Source organism: Rhyacophila brunnea, unplaced genomic scaffold (assembly GCF_057557595.1).
Source record: "Rhyacophila brunnea isolate RB1 unplaced genomic scaffold, BYU_Rbru_1.0 scaffold_16, whole genome shotgun sequence".
Taxonomy (NCBI): Eukaryota; Metazoa; Arthropoda; class Insecta; order Trichoptera; family Rhyacophilidae; genus Rhyacophila; species Rhyacophila brunnea.
Window position 1 is genome coordinate 15,147,218 of NW_028232816.1, and position 18,778 is coordinate 15,165,995.

Here is an 18,778-nt window from a genome sequence, read left to right on the forward strand (position 1 = left end):
AGCATTCGAGAAAATAGCGAGTGGTCAGACAGCGGCGCTATTCATTGTCACCATACACATATAGGTGTATCATAATAAAATTTTCTATGGTTATTCTGTGCGCGGTCGGCATGCCTCGAGCGTGACGTCACAATTACGTCATCTCGTCTGGTGCCACACGAGACGAGAGTTAGGAAATCGCGGTGCAGAGCTATGAGTCAACCATGGAGTCAACGCATAATTTCGCGTTATAAATTAGAATATAAAACTGGCTGCGGTAATAAAAACAGGTGTATCGGTGGGTTGAGAATGTAGCGGCCGACGGAAAAGTGTACCGGACACGCGTTGACTTATTAGCTCTGGGACGTTCATAAACATAATACAATGGTCACTTTATTCGAATACAATGGCCTCCTTATTATATACGAGCGTCACACCGTGTCCCGTCTGAAACAGGCCTTAGGCATTACACATAGGTAGTTAATAAGATGCCATACATGCCAATGATAACGATTCAATTCCATTTAATGGTTAATCTCCTAGCATTTTGCGATAACCTATCTTGCATTTTAACTCACGATTCAACATACGGCCAAAAAAATGTTATGACTTATTCGAATTGATTAGGTCATTTGAGTCACGATGGGCACAATTAATTATTTGCCTTGCAAATCGCTACCCCACCCGTAGTTCATGATTGTGTCTGGCTGACTCGCTTGTGTCTTCAGACCAGGGCCAGATTTACCATCAACCCCGAATCGCTAGGGACCCCCGAAACCGAAAAATAAATTGAAATGGTGCCGTAATTCGTAATCCCGAAATAATACAAGAAAACAAAATACAATTCGTGGGCAAAACAATTAAATAAAACGTCATGTTAGATTTTAGTTGTTTTCTTTACAACTTGAACATGCGTAATAAAAATTACGATTAAGAAATTGTATAGGACACTAGTTTTAAGTAAACACATTTCGTCACCTCAATACTACAAATAGATAACTCTGATTTGGTCATTGTTGGGAAAATGAAATTTAAACTTCACTTGATTAACATAAATCTAGTCTATAATTATTATTTAAATGTTAAAATAAAAATGGAAAATTGTGCTTTGTCTAATTGGGAACAATTAAATAATGTTCAATGTAATGAAAAAAACACTAGATATTGTATTGTAAATTTTTAATGAATGGTTTTAAAGTTATCTAATATTATCAAACAAACAAAAAATTAATACAGTTCCCATTATCTTCTGACTTACCTAGTTTTATCATTACGTAGGGAAGGAAATGTAGAATCATATTCAATAGCTATCTAAAAAAACAGTTGAAAGCAAGTTATCTAGTTGTAGTATTGAGGTGACGATATATAATATGAAATAAACAAACAGTAATAATACGAACAAATACGGTTTTTGAGGGCACCAAATAAGTATTAGCCCAGGGACCATTCAAGAGTAAATCCAGACGGTTCATAAAGAATGCTGACGGAATGAATGTCATGGCTATACAGACATGATGAATCAGACATAAACCAGTTATGAGTATCCTTGTATGCCATTCAGTCATTCTCCAATCGTAAATTTGACTAACTAATTAACTAACTACTCTCGAGAGATCGAATCGTTTCAAATGACAGAATATAACAATACTTAGTAAAATCGGCTCAGTTTAAAACAATCCGCCATAAGATCGCATCGTTGTAGTATGCAACTTTGAATTATCACTAAACGGATTCGGCAACATAACAGTTGCCTCTCTAGTATTTTTCTCCTCTGCGTGAGTTGCAAAAAATGTGGCAATGATACAAAACTTTAAACGCAGTAAGTATCATTTAAATTTATTGTACACGGGAAGTGAAAATTGAAAATAGCTCTTTTGCCCGTCGTGGAAAACATGCGTTAAAAATAAACAATGTCAACCGAAAACCGGTGCGTAGGCTATTTTATTATTGCTCCGAGCATTTATATTTATCACGATTATCTTGTATTTTTGCACATTTTTCATAATGTAAATAATTGATAAGATTGGCGACAGAATATAATTTGGCCGAGGCGCCAAGAGTCACGAGCTGGTTCTGCTTCTATATATGTACTTTAAACTGACCCCCGAGACAATCATAGACAATAATATTAGTTGTAGTAGGTCGGCAACAAGTGTTGCCATAAGTGCAAACAGTAGCACCCTATTTTAAACTAGATTTTAACGACGTCATCTTTTTCATTTGACTTGCCCTTAGCCACATCAAGTAGATTATTATACTCTGCAAGGTCGTGCGCTCTTCATCTACATTCAATCACTCCTAGCTCTCAAAAGTATGTCTGAAAGCTCAGTACTTATTTAATGTAAAAAGTTAAAAATCCTCCTTCTGTAAAATAGCATTTTGGTCAATTCTCCCTTTTTACAAAACACCGACGATATATTTATACGTGTCACATTACATGTGTTGGGTCTTGATCATGACCCCCACAAGGGGAGGCGACAGGGCTCTAGCCTGGGGGCCCGTGGTCAGGAGGGACACGGTAGTGACGTCCCTAGATAAAATGCCGCCCCTAGGCAGCGCCAAAATGCGCCTCATTTGTTCATACATTATTTTTATCATCCTTTCATGAGTCCAATATCTAATAAATGTGTTATATGGATACATTAATATTACATCACTAATTTTATTATTCGCAAATCTGCACGTGTCGTTTATGGTCACCAAGGACGTCGAAGGGCAACGGAAGTAAACTAGATATCGCGAACCCGACAAAATCAGTGAGCCGATTTTTTTAATGGAAACATATTTTCGTTGTTACTAAGTTAAGGTACTTTGCTATTTCTATATATTCCTAATGATTTTCCTCGATTTGTCGCCCTTCGAGTAACTGCCGCCCCCATGCGACGCTCAATCTGCCTACCCCCACGGGACGTCACTGGGACACGGCGTGGGAAGTCGACCAGATAAGTGAGATAAACACACATACATAATTCTGAAAACACCCATGAGAAAATATAGCCAACAGAAAAAATCTTTTTTTTTTAAAGTAAGACACCCAGCTGGAATCGAACCAGTGTCTCTTGGCGTCACGGCGCGAAACCCAAGAGACGCTGGTTCGATTCCAGCCGGGTGTCTTACTTTTTTCGAAGAATGATTTTTTATATTGGCTATATTTTCTCATGAGTGTTTTCAGAATTATGTATGTACAATAATTAGAATGGTAGGTAGGTGCATTCTTAAATCTTGTGAATTATTCCTTGAATAGTTAATTAAAAAAAAGATAAACACACATCACAAACTTGCTCAAATAGTAAAAAAAGTCTATACTTATAATAATGTTATTATTTAAAATTATGTGGTTGTACAATACAATTTTTAACGCCATAATAAATGGATGTTTTAAAATATACACATTAATTTTACTGCGTACACCATTTGAAAAACGCTACTGTATAGCGTCACACTGCCTTTACCCTTAGCGATGGCCCCGCCAAAGATCCTAGCCTGGGGGCCCGCTTCAGGAAGTCGTGGCCACGGTCTTGATAAATCTGACAAAGTCAGGCTTATGCAGAAGCTTGAGCTCGTGTTTATACCGACGTTGCTCCACACTCAAATACCTGTAACTTCCGACGATTACTGACAAGACTCAACATTGCCAACTTAGCATTTTTCTTGCGATATTTAGCATTCTTCAATATGCACTTGGCTTGCAAAAGGCGCATCTAGCATTTATGGTATCAAGGGCCCACATGCCCAGCGAAGGTCAAAATAGAGATTTTATGGTATTTTCATAGTATAAGCCTGCACATTCCTTAACGATTAACAACTTAAAAACAATTTTTTTCCGGTTCGGTACATGTTCAAACACGCGAATTAACATGATCTTACTCCCTACTTCAGTTATAGTTTGTCAATTTATGGCTACGGCCGTATGTTGTAGCCTAACCACTGGGAAATGCCAATAGAAATGGCGTATTTCAAAAAAATATTACCTTATTCCTAGGTCAATAATTATTATAAAACAATCATTATTCGTAGGATGTTTCATCACATTTGAATGGTCAAAGACATAGCTTATAATCAGTATCTTAAGAATTATCTTCAAATGTGGTAATCTTGCCCATTTTTTGAATAATAAAATGCCTAATTCTTGTCAAATTTGGGATCACAGAGATTATAAATATAATTTTTTATCGTAAATATTTCACTACAATAATGTCAACATATTTTTTACTAATGGTTTTATAAATGCATTTAAAAATTAATGAATCTAAAAAATCTTAACACCACGGCACATGGATGCTGAAATACGACTATATTCTAAAACATTAGATCGAGAGGTTTAAAAGAATACTATTCTATGTAATAAAAATACTTATGCAGTCATCAAATGTTTAAAATAAATATAAAGGATAACAAGGCTTCAATAGTATATAAATAGATTATCTACAACGTTTAAGGAATGTCCAGGATCATGCTCTGGTACTTGTCTGAAGATTTTAATTCCTTAGAATTTCTTTCTGCTACTTAATGCATTGGTAAATTCAGCACATAAGTATATCATGTTGAATTGAAAAAGTAATTCTGATTTTATCAACTCAATAGAACCCCTGTTTCTTGCATCTGACCATTTTAAATTCATCTGAGAGTATTATTGAAAATACCAAAAAACTCAATTTTGACCTACGTTGGGCATGTGGGCCGTTAATTAGTAGGAACATTTTTCGACATCGTTAACAGTTTAAATAATTTCACAAAAAACTGGAATTATAATACCCGTTTTGCTCGTAAAGCACATTGAAAAGAAAGTTTTCTCCAGTCAAGTGTTAAATAAACATTGGTATTTAGACATGAAATAAATTTAATTGTTGAGTTTATTGACCCGCTCCATTGAATGGAGTCAACAGGTAAATTACAGCATTTATTAATCATAAAATTTCACAAACGTGATTCACAATTTCTTGTTGAAATGGCTCGTTCACACTTGACCTCTTGTGCGCGGCTTTCCTTTTCATTGTTACATAATTAAAAAAATATATGCATTGCGTTAACACACAGTGCAATAAACTGTATTTTTGAAAACGACGAATGAAGCAACATGGCATGTTTGATCAATAATGCGATTTGGTATGACATCCAAAAAACATTAATAACTTGTATATTATGTCGTAACTTCACTGCAGCTAAATAGTGGTTGATCCGTTTATTAGAGTATGCGCTTCATAACTTTGCACTTCAGCTTGAAAATGATGTAAGAAATTCTATATATTCACACCCACGATGGCCGCGTGGTTTAAGCGCCGTAGGTTTCAGGTTCGAATTCTGGGTCTGGCAAGTACACATATTGTTTTTCAGTTTGTGTGTGAGTCAGGGTATGGACCTAATAGGTTGAGCAAGTGGCTGACATCCATTTCTCGTAAAAAACAAAATCTGTTAATACAAACCTCTACTCTGTGTAAGTAAAGCGATGTGTCCGTAGAGTGTAGACCAAAATCAATGTTTGCCTCCTATCTTGTTATTAACAGCCAAGTGACAGCAGTCTCGTCAAAAATCGTCACAACATGAGTTTATCACTAGCGTTTACATCACTGGACAAACCGCATCATTCAGATTTTCACAGATAAACTAAAATATCGAGAGTTCCCTGGATATGTGCGATATTTAATTGGCGAAAGTGACTACGAAACGAAAAGAGTGAAGACATACATCAAGGATAAGCCTTCATCAAGTAGTGAATCGATTGTGGATGGAGACGACGAAGATGACATATCGTGTCCTTACTATTAGCCCGGTCGTACCTACATTGAAAAACGTCTCGACTGCGATATAGTCATAAATCATAATAAATAATATAATTGACGTAAAAGTATTCAGTGTCTTACCTCCGCGGCCATGAATGCGAAGATGTTGAGCCCTCCGCCGAAGAGTGCTACGGCGCCGCACATCATCATCATGACGGCGGCTATGGCCAACACACCGCCCAGTAGAGCGGCCAGTCGAGCTCCGGCCCAGCCTCCCGAGCTAGCCGAGAATGAAAGCTGAAAAAAAAAACCAAATGTTGATTATTACTGATTTTCTACATACGCAAATACATGTACAATACATCAATGAATTCATCTCACAGAAAAATAAATACTTTGAGGGCAGTTGCGCGAAGTTACGTAAGTACTATAATATTACATGTGAATAGGCCTTTTCTGATCAATTTACGTACAAACAAGGCGTTCAATCACAAAAAAGAATTTTAGAAAAGTAATTTAACAGACGGCAGCGATGGACGAGTGGTAGATTTTCTGCTTCTGTGGCTCGCGGGTTAAACGGCCATCAACTGGCAAATGCGATAAAATTCTATAGATAATCATCTTAAACGGACATCAACTAAGTTTAGAATAGATGTACTCAGCGCCGCGATACCTCATCAACTACTTTTAAAGTCGTATTCTTACACTTACTTTCCTTTTTCCTAAGGGTTAGGATACACGGTTTACACAGACTGTGATTAGTTTTTACTTGATTTCAATTGAATCTACCTATTTGGAATCAAGCAATATCTGCTTGTGGCACCCACAGAACAGATTATTAAATATAATTCCGATACACTACATTGTGACGTAGGGTTTTGAATAAGTGAGTATCCCACGACATTGAACCACACATTATAGACGTGCAATAGTGTGTGTTGCAATCTTCAAATACACCAACATTGAATGAGCGTCAGTGCATAAACCGAGAGCAGATGTCAGAAAGAAAGCGTATTCTTAACACGTGTTTCAGTTTATCCCGTATTATTCCACACACGAGATCGGTTGCATGTTTTTCCACACCCGTTAGGTATTTCAGTTCTCATTATTTTTGAGTTCCCTAATGGCACCGCTATCTGCGTTGATTTGTAGCGGCGTTCGTATTGCGTAAGCAGTGCATGTGGCCTGCGTACCGTCAGAATATAACTGTAAAAGCCTTGAATGGAGATGTGCTGGACACATAGCTCGAAGAAGAGACAATCTTTGGACAAATCTAGTCATCCAGTGGTATCCAAGAAGTATAAAACGTCCGCAAGGTAGACCTAGAGGCCGCTGGATCAATGAAATGATAAAGTTCTGCGGAAGTACGTGGCAACGCAATGCACAGGGTCGAGAGAAGTGGAAGCAGCTTGAAGAGGCCTTCATCCAGCAGTGGATAGATTCAGGCTGATGATGATGATGAATCTAATGTCGTGGCCATACTGGCAACAACTTGCTGGCAACTCCATTAAATTTTACGATAATTATGATAATTATCGTAAAATTTGATGAGGTTGCCAGCAACTTGTTGCCAGTGTGGACGCGGCATAAGACATATAACCATGGCCCCCACATCCTAAAGCGGGCCCCCAGGCTAGGATCTATGGCGGGCCCCCCTACCTATCGCTAAGGTTAAGGGCAGTGTGATTTTTTACAGCAGTGATCCCCAAATGGTTACCACGGAACCTTGGGGTTAAAGGGCATTCTGTGTATTTTTACCGATTTTTAAATAAATCCAGTTGATTTATTGAGTTGTCGGCACTCAGCATATTATGAAGCACTGATCGCGACCTCATTTTGTGGTAGGTGCCCAAGTAACATGGAACCCTTCGCCATATATTCGCCAGAAAACACACAAAATAATTATATTACAAAATTCTACGCGTGAATTATCATTAAATCATATCAATCAAAATATCACATCAAATTATATCGCACAGACACATATTTTTAAATGTTAATAATCATTCAGGAAAATGGCGCCGCAGGCGACTTTTTTACTATTAGAGAAAATTTGTAGTGTGTTTTTCTCATTTAACTGGTCGGCTTGCCACGCCGGGCCCCCAGGCTAGAGCCCTGTCAGCCCGCCCCCTCTTGTGGGGCCATGCATATAACCCATTGATTCAGTAAACTGCTAACGATAATTCCTTTTTATAACACTTCCATACCGCAGAGGTTCACACATATTTCGTAAATTATTGAAGTGGTAAATGGAAATTATTTTTTTATAACATTTTATGTATAATAAAAATATTCAATTTGTTGAACAAAAGAAAAACATTTTACGAGTTAAATTATTTTGGTTGAAGTAATAATATGCACGAGTAAAAAATATACGATCACAGAGACGACACGTTACCATGAGAATTTCAATCTGTTTCAGAGTTGACAACTAAACAAAACTAAAAAAATAATAAGCACAGGTAAGGCCGTAATTAGAATTGAATAAGCATTACATATAATCGAAAAGCAATATACGAGTACATATAAAAATAGTGTCACAAGTATTTTATAATGACAACAAAATAAGTCATTTAAAATTCATTAATCATTAGCATTACAATGGTGACCTCGTACAGGTAGGTTATCTGAGCAAATAATATTCGGTATCAGTATTTTTTACACTCAGTTTGAACTATATTTGGACTACTGACAGGCGGATATAGAAAATAGCCAAGGGGGCATTGAAACGAAAACAAAAAATAAATACATAATAAGTACCTACCTACACTAAGGGATAAGCCACTCTCCCGAGAGGCTCTCCTACAATATAACGGAAGGGAAAAGAAGGGTCGAGAGACTGAGACTGCGGTGGTTAAATTGTACTGAAAGAGGCACAACATCATTGAGGTAATAGCCAATGATGGGGGAGCTTGCGACAGGACCAGGAAATCGGAGACAGCAGTGTCGATGATGTCAAATAAAATAATGCAGATTAAATTGGATTTTCCCACGTAATCAATCTCAACAAGACAATCATATTATTTTCCTTGTTTAATTTATGACTTCTAGGTAAAAGCGACTATTTTTAAGAAGCTGTTTAAAAAATCTAAATAAATAATATGTATAATCAATGTAAATTTATGGATAATAAAAATAAGATAGAAGCCAGTTTATATCATATACCATTGATATTATGTATTTACCTGCTCAGTATTGTAAAGCTTACCTTGTCTAAATTAATAATAATAAAATCAATATTTGATAAAATCGTATTGTCAATTTGACTTAGGTCTTATAATAAACTTACAATGATCTCTCATGAGTACCTACTCAAGGCGTATAATAGGCGACATTTAATATCCCGCCAATGAGGAAAATTTACATTATTTCCTAAGTAAGTACACATAGTAATATTTTCATAAATGTATAATAATTATGTATATGGGTACGATACACTGCGAATGGTTTGCGAAACAGAGGCAGAACAATGTCCCAGTATATAGGGGTGTTAAAATATTGGATGATGCTTTGGAAATTCGATTACACTACGTAACCTACGTTGTTGTACTTGTTATATATCGATTAGTTTTGTAATTTATTCGTAAGTTGGAACATTAAAATTACCAATTAAATTATTTTTATTCAATAATGAATAATCAATGAGATAAAACATAATAAGACTACAATATATTCATAGATGACTACAATATATTCATAAATACATACATAATTAGGAACAGCGGTTATAATATAATTTGGACCCAATGTGACTTGAACCCACATGGATCGCAATCCAGACAAGAGCGTCATTTACCAATTAACTACCAAATCAAGTTCAACTCATTATTCTCCATTCCAAATTTTGTAATTTTTGAAACAAGAAAAATAATATAAATAGTTTTTGACTTTATGACGTTAGAGTTTCAAAAATTAAAAAAAAACACGTAGTAATTAGAATATAAAATTGAGATAATCTTTAAACACTTGACTCGGCAGCTTATTTAGTAAAGCACTCGTCCAGATGGCGATGGATGTGAATATACTTGACATTCAGTCCTTTTTTTCGAACTTTCCAGTGCTACAAATTATGCATATTTAAATTAATAATCGGTTGTGGGACCCTTTGATTATTTTTAGTTTAATGTACTTTTGTAAATCTTTAAAATAAAGCCTCGCTTTATCGGGAGGGGGAAATATCAATTAACCAGAAATAGAGGTCAAGTTTGAATATGGAAATTACATTTCCTCCTTGTCATTGCTGCTATTTCGCACAGAGATAAACGAAATTTATTTTGTATAAATTTAAACACAATTTCCAGAGGTAAACATTTTATTTTCATAACAAATTTAATGTGCCCTGTGTGAGACTTTTAAATTGCAGACCCGGCCAATATTTTTCAAACATAATCTTCTTCTTTTATCCTTCGTCATTGTCTACATTCTGTGATAGTAATTTGGAGTAATTCAACTGAACATGGACGTCCTTCCTTTCAACGACAATAATTAGTTTAACTTGTTTTTCATCATTTGTTTAACCTTTAACCATTAAACTGATTCGTATGAATACACAGCTGTTTTGACGATATAACCATTGAAGTGATAAATGGCCAGGATGCAGAGAAGTCATCGTTAAATCAAGTGAGGGAACTTGCCTAATTATTATTCTTCCAAAATGGAATATTTTAAAGTCAAATCTTCAGAAATCCGGCGTACTATTTCTGACCTAATTTATATCTTTAAATTAATTAATAATCATTTAGATTGCCCATAATTATTGTAAAACATTAAGTTTGTACTGAGAGTCAATATACGGCCTCACCTCACAACTTCTCGTAACTTTCCACTTTAACACAGTCAAACATATCAAACCGATCTACGTTACTATTAATCATGGGCCCCACAACGGGGGGCTGACAGGGCTCTAGCCTGGGGGCCGAGCTCAGGAAGGGCCCGGCGTGGCGAGCCGACCAGATAAGTGAGATAAACACAGATCACAAGCTCTAATAGTAAAAAAAGTCGCCTGCGGCGCTATTTCAATATAATATCAATAATTAAAACTATTTGGTTGTACGATGCAATTGTTTACTGTGTGCCGATACTCGACAACTCCATCATTCAAATGGATGTACTCGAACATATTAAAAATATAAACAATCGCTAAAAATACACCATTTGGATAACGCTACTGCAGCGCGTCACACTGACTTTACCCTTAGCGATAGGTAGGGGGGCCCGCCAAACATCCCAGCCTGGGGGCCCGATTCAGGATGTGGGGGGCATGCTATTAATTGTCTTGTGGTTTGACTGCAGAATTATGAATCATCACAATACTGGAGTGAAACTGTTGTGTTCTCTTGCCTCTTATAAATTAAATTCCTCCAAAATTTACCGCACATTGTAACTGGATGACTATATTTTTAATTGTATTTTTTCTAATATTGCGTATTTTATCTTTATTTTTTTATATTTTTCAGTATATTTCATTTTTCACCATTTCATTAGGGGGCCTCAAAATCTATGAGTGCTTCGGGCCTCTACGTGACTAAATACGCCATTAGTTCTAACTAGTTCATCTGCATAATACTGATTGATAGAATGATAATAGAAAGTTAGGTTGAACACGAGAAAGTGAATGAAAAAAATATTTTTAAGCCATCTGGAAAGTGACAGTTAACTTTGACAAGTGAATAGTTTGTTTAATTTAAATCGATTTACGAGCGGCGCTGAATTTTTCAACGCTGAAATGGCAGATGTCAAAGTGGCGGCGCTGAAACTTCGCAGGTCGATATTATGTACATACCTAATAAGTAAGTACGTCGCAAACTTCGGTTTTCTTTGCAAGTATGTCCATATGATGGGACCGGCAACATAATATTCCCGGAGTTTAATGAGATATCGAAAAGTTCTCGTATGAAAGGAAGCTTCGTCCGCTACGCTGCTTTCTGATTAACTTCCGCCATCTTCCTGTCTTCGCTCTGATAGAGGTCAAATATAATAAGTTTAGAAAAAAATAAAGGCTAAGGGATGTAAGTACAGATACAATTTTCAAGTGAAAGAGATAGGGAACATCGAGAAAAACAAAAACTTCAATTAGGTACAACAATTAAAATATTATATTTTAGATAATATAAATAAAAAAGATTCTAAGCTACAAACATTTTTATTTCACAGAAAAATCGATGTTTTTTTTAAATTAAGTAACTAAAAATAATTAAAATAATGGATTATTCAAAAACCTTTTAAAGAATATAATATAAAGAAAATAAATATATGCACATTTTAATGATAAACGTAACTATACAAGTAATTTTTGTAATAAGATGAGATCTTTTAGCGAATTAACATTTTATATACATATATTTTTTTATTGTAAGTATCCATGACTAGGGATTGCAACGCGGAATGAATATATCAATGCTGTTATTTCGGTATTTGCTAAGTACCGGTATTCGTCAAAACATAATATTAAAGAAACAAAGAAGTACCTATCAATAAATACAACTATTAAAATCTATTTAGAACACTATTTTATAGCAACCTAAAGTACCTACCGACATTTATTATGTTTTATGTATAGATAGATCATAATATTTTAGTCCAGGTACAGAAAAACATCTCTGAAATTCAAAGTTTGTTGGATGTACTGTCAACGTTGGATCAATAGTTATGGAATGATTGGAAATATTTGCCATGAATGTTTTCTTTTTCGAAATATGTTAATTTATCGCGCCAATTATATAAGTATATTTTGAGGGATTTTATTTTAATGTTATTTAATTTAAGCCAATATATTTGCGTTATGGTAACATACAACTTATACACATAATTTTAATATACAATATAGTAGTACGTGATGACAAAATAACAGAAAAACATATATGTACGTGAATGCTTTCATAATACCGAAAATATCGGTATTTTGGATTTTTGAAACCGGTATTGGAATATTCGACGTCCACGATGCCCGGGCGAGTAACACGTCGGCTAATAATATCGTGGGTCTCAGGTTCGCATCCTGGATCTGGCAAAATACATATTATGATATTTTTAAATGTGTGTTTGGAGTCATAACATGAACCTGATAGGTTGAGTAAGTGGCCAACATCCGTTTCTCGTAAAAGCAAATACAACCTCCAACATGGTTTAAAAATAATATATTTACCCTTCTTTTTAATGTTTTTAGATACGTAGGTAGGTATTGATAAATTAAAACACTTATATCACTCAACTCGAGCAAGTCAGCAGCTACATCTATCTCGGACAGCAGGTGTCCATAGACGGAAGCATGCACGATGAAATTGCTCGAAGAACAAAGCTGGGATGGAGTGCTTTCGGACGTCTGAATAGTATCTTCAAGAGTGACCTACCATTATGTCTTAAGCGTAGGGTGTTCAACCAATGTGTGCTACCCGTGCTCACGTATGGCTGCGAGACGTGGACCCTCAACACGAGAGATGTCCAAAAGTTAAGAGTCACACAGCGAGGCATGGAGAGGTGCATGTTGGGCATCACGCGAAAGGACCGTAAGAGAAACGAATGGGTTAGGAAGCAGACAAGAGTACGCGATGTAATAGACGTTGCCAAACAGCTGAAATGGAGATGGGCGGGGCACATTGCTCGCCGAAAGGACGGCCGCTGTACAAATGCCGTCATCCAATGGTACCCAAGGGGTACGAAACGGCCACAGGGTCGCCCTAAAAGCCGCTGGATTGACGAACTGGTAAAGTTCGGCGGAAATACGTGGCAGCGAACGACACAGGACCGAGAGAGTTGGAGAAAGCTTGGGGAGGCCTTCATCCAGCAGTGGATTGACCCCGGCTGATGATGATATCAAATTTCAAGCTATTTGCCTCTAGTAGGCAGAGCGCCTCAAGGCTGAATAAAAGTTATTGAAGAAATATTTAAAAGTAAATAGGTATTTCAGAAGATTTCGCTATACTTTCAAGATTTCATAAAAATCACAAAAATATTACAGAACGTCAAGTTAAACAATGTTCAAAACTATCAAGGTGCGAATGCGTTTGGCAAATATTCAAAATGAAAAATTAAGTAAACGAGTGCATAGAATTCCTTGAAAAACAATTAGGTAGGTATGTATAGTGCAATCACGTTATGAATATGCTAATCGCTAATTTTTACGATAAACAAAGCACGAGCTACTTCACACATTACGTAAACACTAACAATGTTAAAATGTTTTCAAATGCACATAAATCACAGCCCTATACGATATATTATATTATACGAACATCTCAAAGGCTGGTAGATATAAGATATTGATATTTTGTACACATTTCTTTATGGAGCAGTATTTTTTTATATATTACAGTAAAGCAAATTCACCACTGAAGTATATGGACCATGGTCCCCACAAGGGGGGGGGGGGGGGGGCTGAAAGGGCTCTAGCCTGGGGGCCCGTCGTGGCGTATTTAGTAGTTTACTATAACAAATAGGCTCTAATCGTAAAAAGTCGCCTGCGGTGCTGTTTTACTTGAGGGGTTTTAACATTTTAAAACATGTGGTTGTGCAATGCAATTTTTGATTATTGACTCGAAAACTTCAAGTGGTTTTATTAAAAAATACAAAAAATCGTTAAAAATACTCTGAATACCCTTAACTGTGGGTCTATTCTATACTTTCTATAATTCTATACCCCTAAAGTGATAAAGTGATAGATATTATCAAACTTAGGGTAGTTTTGTATCAAAGTATTAGCACTTATTGTAACAATTACAAAAACTTATTGTAATTGTTACAATACGTGCTAATTTTTTTTTCGACCATGTCCGATTCTAATTGGATCATAATATGGGCATCCACAGAGTGGAGGTTTGTATTGACAGATTTTGTTATTACGAGAAATGGATGTCAGCCACTTGCTCAACCTGTTAGGTCCATACTCTGACTCGTACACAAATTGAAAAACAATGTGTACTTGCCAGACCCAGGATTCGAATAGACCCACTGTTTCACCATTTGGAAAACACTACTGTAAACCGTCACACTACCTTTAATCCTAGCAATAGGTAGGGGGGCCTGTTTCAGGATGTGGGGGCCATGTTATGGAGATAGTATTACTTTGTGTGAAATCATTTAGCGATGTATAATAAAATCATTATTATATAAAATAAAACACAATATATAATATTGAGTCCGTATATCCGTCAAGGAATTGGGAAGTTACATTTTATTGAAGTATGTATGTAATCTAATTATTGTTGGCTATGATACGTTACATCTGACCTGACCAAAGGTCAAGAGTCTCGGCTTTGTTTCGCCGAATCTGTCTGATAGATCCGCGTCACGAACGCTTGGGTTTGTGAGCAGATGCGTGATCTTTAAGTGGCTGGTGTTAGGGATTGCAGTACCGTTATTTAAAAACCGGTATTCCAGTATTTTTCGATAACAAAATACCGGTTTTAAAAATCAACAATAATACGGTTTTAAAAACATATTGAAAAAAGTGGAATCAAAATGTATTAATTGACACAAAAAAATTAACAGGTCTGTTTTTTTTGGCGGGTTCACGATGTCTGGTTTACTTTCGTTGCCGCTTTGACTTCCTTGATGACCAGCAATGACACGTGCAGTTTTGCGAAACACATTTGCATTAAAGGTAGGTAGGTACATACTTCCGTATTTTTAAATTAATCCAAATATTTTCGTCAGTCGCTCGCGGGTTTTAGAAGTTGTCAGGTATATTTTTTATGTAAGTATATCTAAAATGCCGATTAAGGCGAAGTCTTCACTGAGCCTTTTTTAAAGAGGCACCTAGCGGAAAAATACGAAGCTTGCAATTTGAGACATTTTTTTGATAATTTACAATTTCAACTGTATTAATGAATAAATATGTATCTGAAAACATTAAAAATAAAAATATTTTTTATTTTAAGTCAAAGACAAACTTACAATTGTAAAAAATGTAATAAAATGTGAATTTGTTCTATCGATCCGCACCCTATTATTACATATACTTTATGGTCATATTTATTATTAAAATTTAGTTTATTAAGTTTTCTAAGCATCACCTAAGCGATTTTTGACAAATTCATAGTTTTAATATTTTTTATATCTATTTTAAAAAACATCGATTTTTATAAAAAATATAAATGTGTATAACTTGAAATCCTTTTTATTTATATTAATATAAATATTTTATTTATATTTATAAAAATAATTGATTTGATATAAATAAAAAGGATTTCAAGTTATACACATTTATATTTTTTATAAAAATCGATGTTTTTTAAAATAGATATAAAAAATACTAAAACTATGAATTTGTCAAAAATCGCTTAGGTGATGCTTAGAAAACTTAACAAACTAAATTTTAATAATAAATATGACCATAAAATATATGTAATAATAGGGTGCGGACCGATAGAACAAATTCACATTTTATTACATTTTTTACAATTGTAAGTTTGTCTTTGACTTAAAATAAAAAATATTTTTATTTTTAATGTTTTCAAATACATATTTATTCATTAATATAGTTGAAATTGTAAATTATCAAAAAAATGTCTCAAATTGCAAGCTTCGTATTTTTCCGCTAGGTGCCTCTTTAAAAAAGGCTCAGTGAAGACTTCGCCTTAAATACTGTTAGTTTGTATAATCATGAAGAAAGTGCCAATAGTTCAACTTCTAGGTATTTGTAAACATCAGCATCTCTACCATATGTTAACTTTAAGTACATATTTTAAAAGTTTACATATAAAATATGTACCAACCTATTTAGATATTTTTGCTATAAAATATTAATATTTTAAAGTGAAATATTTCTGTTTTTTTTCTATATATTTCACGAATACCGTTATTCAGTAGAAAATACCGAATTACCGGTATTATTATTTTCATTCGGTATTGCAATCCCTAGCTGCGACATCCATTCGCACTGTGACACGGTCCTACGGATTCCGTTATTTTAACCGGCCCTGCCTCACTCTGCAGCGATGGTAGAATTATTATATCATTATTTAATGTGTTTTTTTGACAAAACATTTAATGATTCTAATACAAATTTTATGTGTTTTCAAATGGCGATACGTTCTGCTTGGATAAGAAAAAAAATATTTGATTTTTATGGTCTTTAAAGGCGGATGATGGTCTAAAAAGTTGGAGAAACCCTGATCTACTGGATCAATGTTTCTGGTACCTACCTATCACGAAGAAAATAATAGATAAGATAAAGGTGCCTAAAAACGTGTCTAAAACGGTGTTTGCTCAGATAGATTGAATTTCTGAAAGGTATTGATTGCTTTTCTTTTGTAACATGGTACAAGGTCACAAGTTATCCAATTTATTTGATAATACATCACATCAAATAATACATGCCTGTCTATGTAGGTATAAGAATATTATTAATTTTGTTTCATACGAAGAATAATATACATAATGTATTGTTAACTCATTATATTATGTCAATATTTGAGGTAAATGATTTTGCTTCTCACAGGGGTATTAGAAAAAAGTCAAGGTAAAGCAAATAGTTATTTCTGTTTATCCAATAAGTAAGACAAAAAGGAAAAAAAAAACAAAATAAGCCGTTACCTGAGACTATTAATATTACAGTGGATTAGGTTGATGAAAACATATGCAATTCATAGGCATAAAGCCCACCAAAAAAGCGCTCGACGCGCTCACTAATGAGTAGGCCCCCTGCCACCCGCGCATTACCCTTCACCTATGTAATAAGGGGCTCAAGCAGCACAAAATAATTATTATTATCAGCGTCTCTCATAACAGTCATAACAAAGCAATAAAAATATTATTAAATTTCTCGGGGCTTGTAATTAAAATCGGACACGCAATAAAATTAAACAATGAGTTCTCTGTTATTAAATAATGTGTTCTCGCCCGTCGATCGACGACGCTTCCTGAGCGTGATTTTGCTCGCCGCGTTCAATGAATGGACTGCATTGTATTTTCGTTCATACGTATCGCCGAGAAGCCAAAAAACGATGACTCATGGGGCGGGCGCGCATAATGCGTCGTCAAATCCAGTGGGCGCTGGCGTATTTGATTACGTTGTATTTTCGTTGATTTACGCGCCACTTGTGAAATTTTGCGCGAGAGCCACACTTGCTGCGTTAAGTGGGTTTTACGCCATATGTGTCTCATATAGCACATGATCATTGTAATTCAATTATTGTATTGGACCAAAACTCATGTTTGCCATACAGCGGTTATAATCGATTCAGAAAGTGCCCATGATGAATTAATAAAAAATCAAATTTTAATATATTTTTTGAATTATTTACCAACTCAACATTCACAAAATGTATTTACTTATTGATATATAATTTTACTCATAAATAATACTAGCCTCAAATCTTGATACACAATCTTTACAATGAAAAATAAATATATACTCCAGTATAAATAAAGTTTTATGAATATAAATTAACAGTGTAGAATGTTTGAATGGAGAAATACCATGTGGATCAATCATTTTTAGCAACCCTTAAATTAAATTATCTCCTGATACGGCCCACGGAATCTGGTTGAGAATCAGAATTAGAATCTAAGTATTTGTACAGTACCATTTATCGTTGCCGGAAAACAGTACCAAGCGTTGAACTGGTGACATTTGGTTCAGACTAGAGGTGAGTTGGAAATACTGTTACCAGTTTGTGTACTGAAGTCTCGGGTGCAACTACTACTATGCATTAGTACGTGTGGCCCAACAAACTTGTTCCAAAAAACTTGTTCGAACGCTAGTTGGTAGACTTTCAATACTATTGACATTAAATGCGCGCGAGCGAGATATCACTTGAATACATAAATTTTGTGTAATTAGCAGCACTGAGTAGCACATTCCCTCGGGAATATGGTGAGGTGACGGCACAGGCATGTTATAACAGCTCAAAACAAAACAAAATTTAAAAAAAAAATGTACATTCATTTTATGTTAACAAGAATATTATAACCTAACAAAAAACAATTCATAAATTTAAAATGTGTTTAAAATTTTATAATAAATGGGTCATTTCTAAAAGCCGAGCTCAGTGTATTTTAGCGATTCTATTGAAGCCGATATTTTAAATACTATTAAGTATTTTGGAACAAGTTTCGATACCAAGTATTTTTTCATACTG

At 35.0% G+C, this 18,778-nt stretch overlaps 1 protein-coding gene across 1 annotated transcript in view; it reads right to left on the reverse strand.

Moving 5' to 3' along the window:
- Positions 1 to 18,778, reverse strand: part of LOC147074434 (E3 ubiquitin-protein ligase AMFR-like) — a 124,156-nt gene that overhangs the window by 14,934 nt on the left and 90,444 nt on the right. Inside the window, exon 3 of the mRNA XM_085943831.1 lies at positions 5,841 to 5,996. Within this exon, the coding sequence (XP_085799957.1) occupies positions 5,841 to 5,996 (156 nt within the window). The remainder of the gene's footprint in view (positions 1 to 5,840; positions 5,997 to 18,778) is intronic.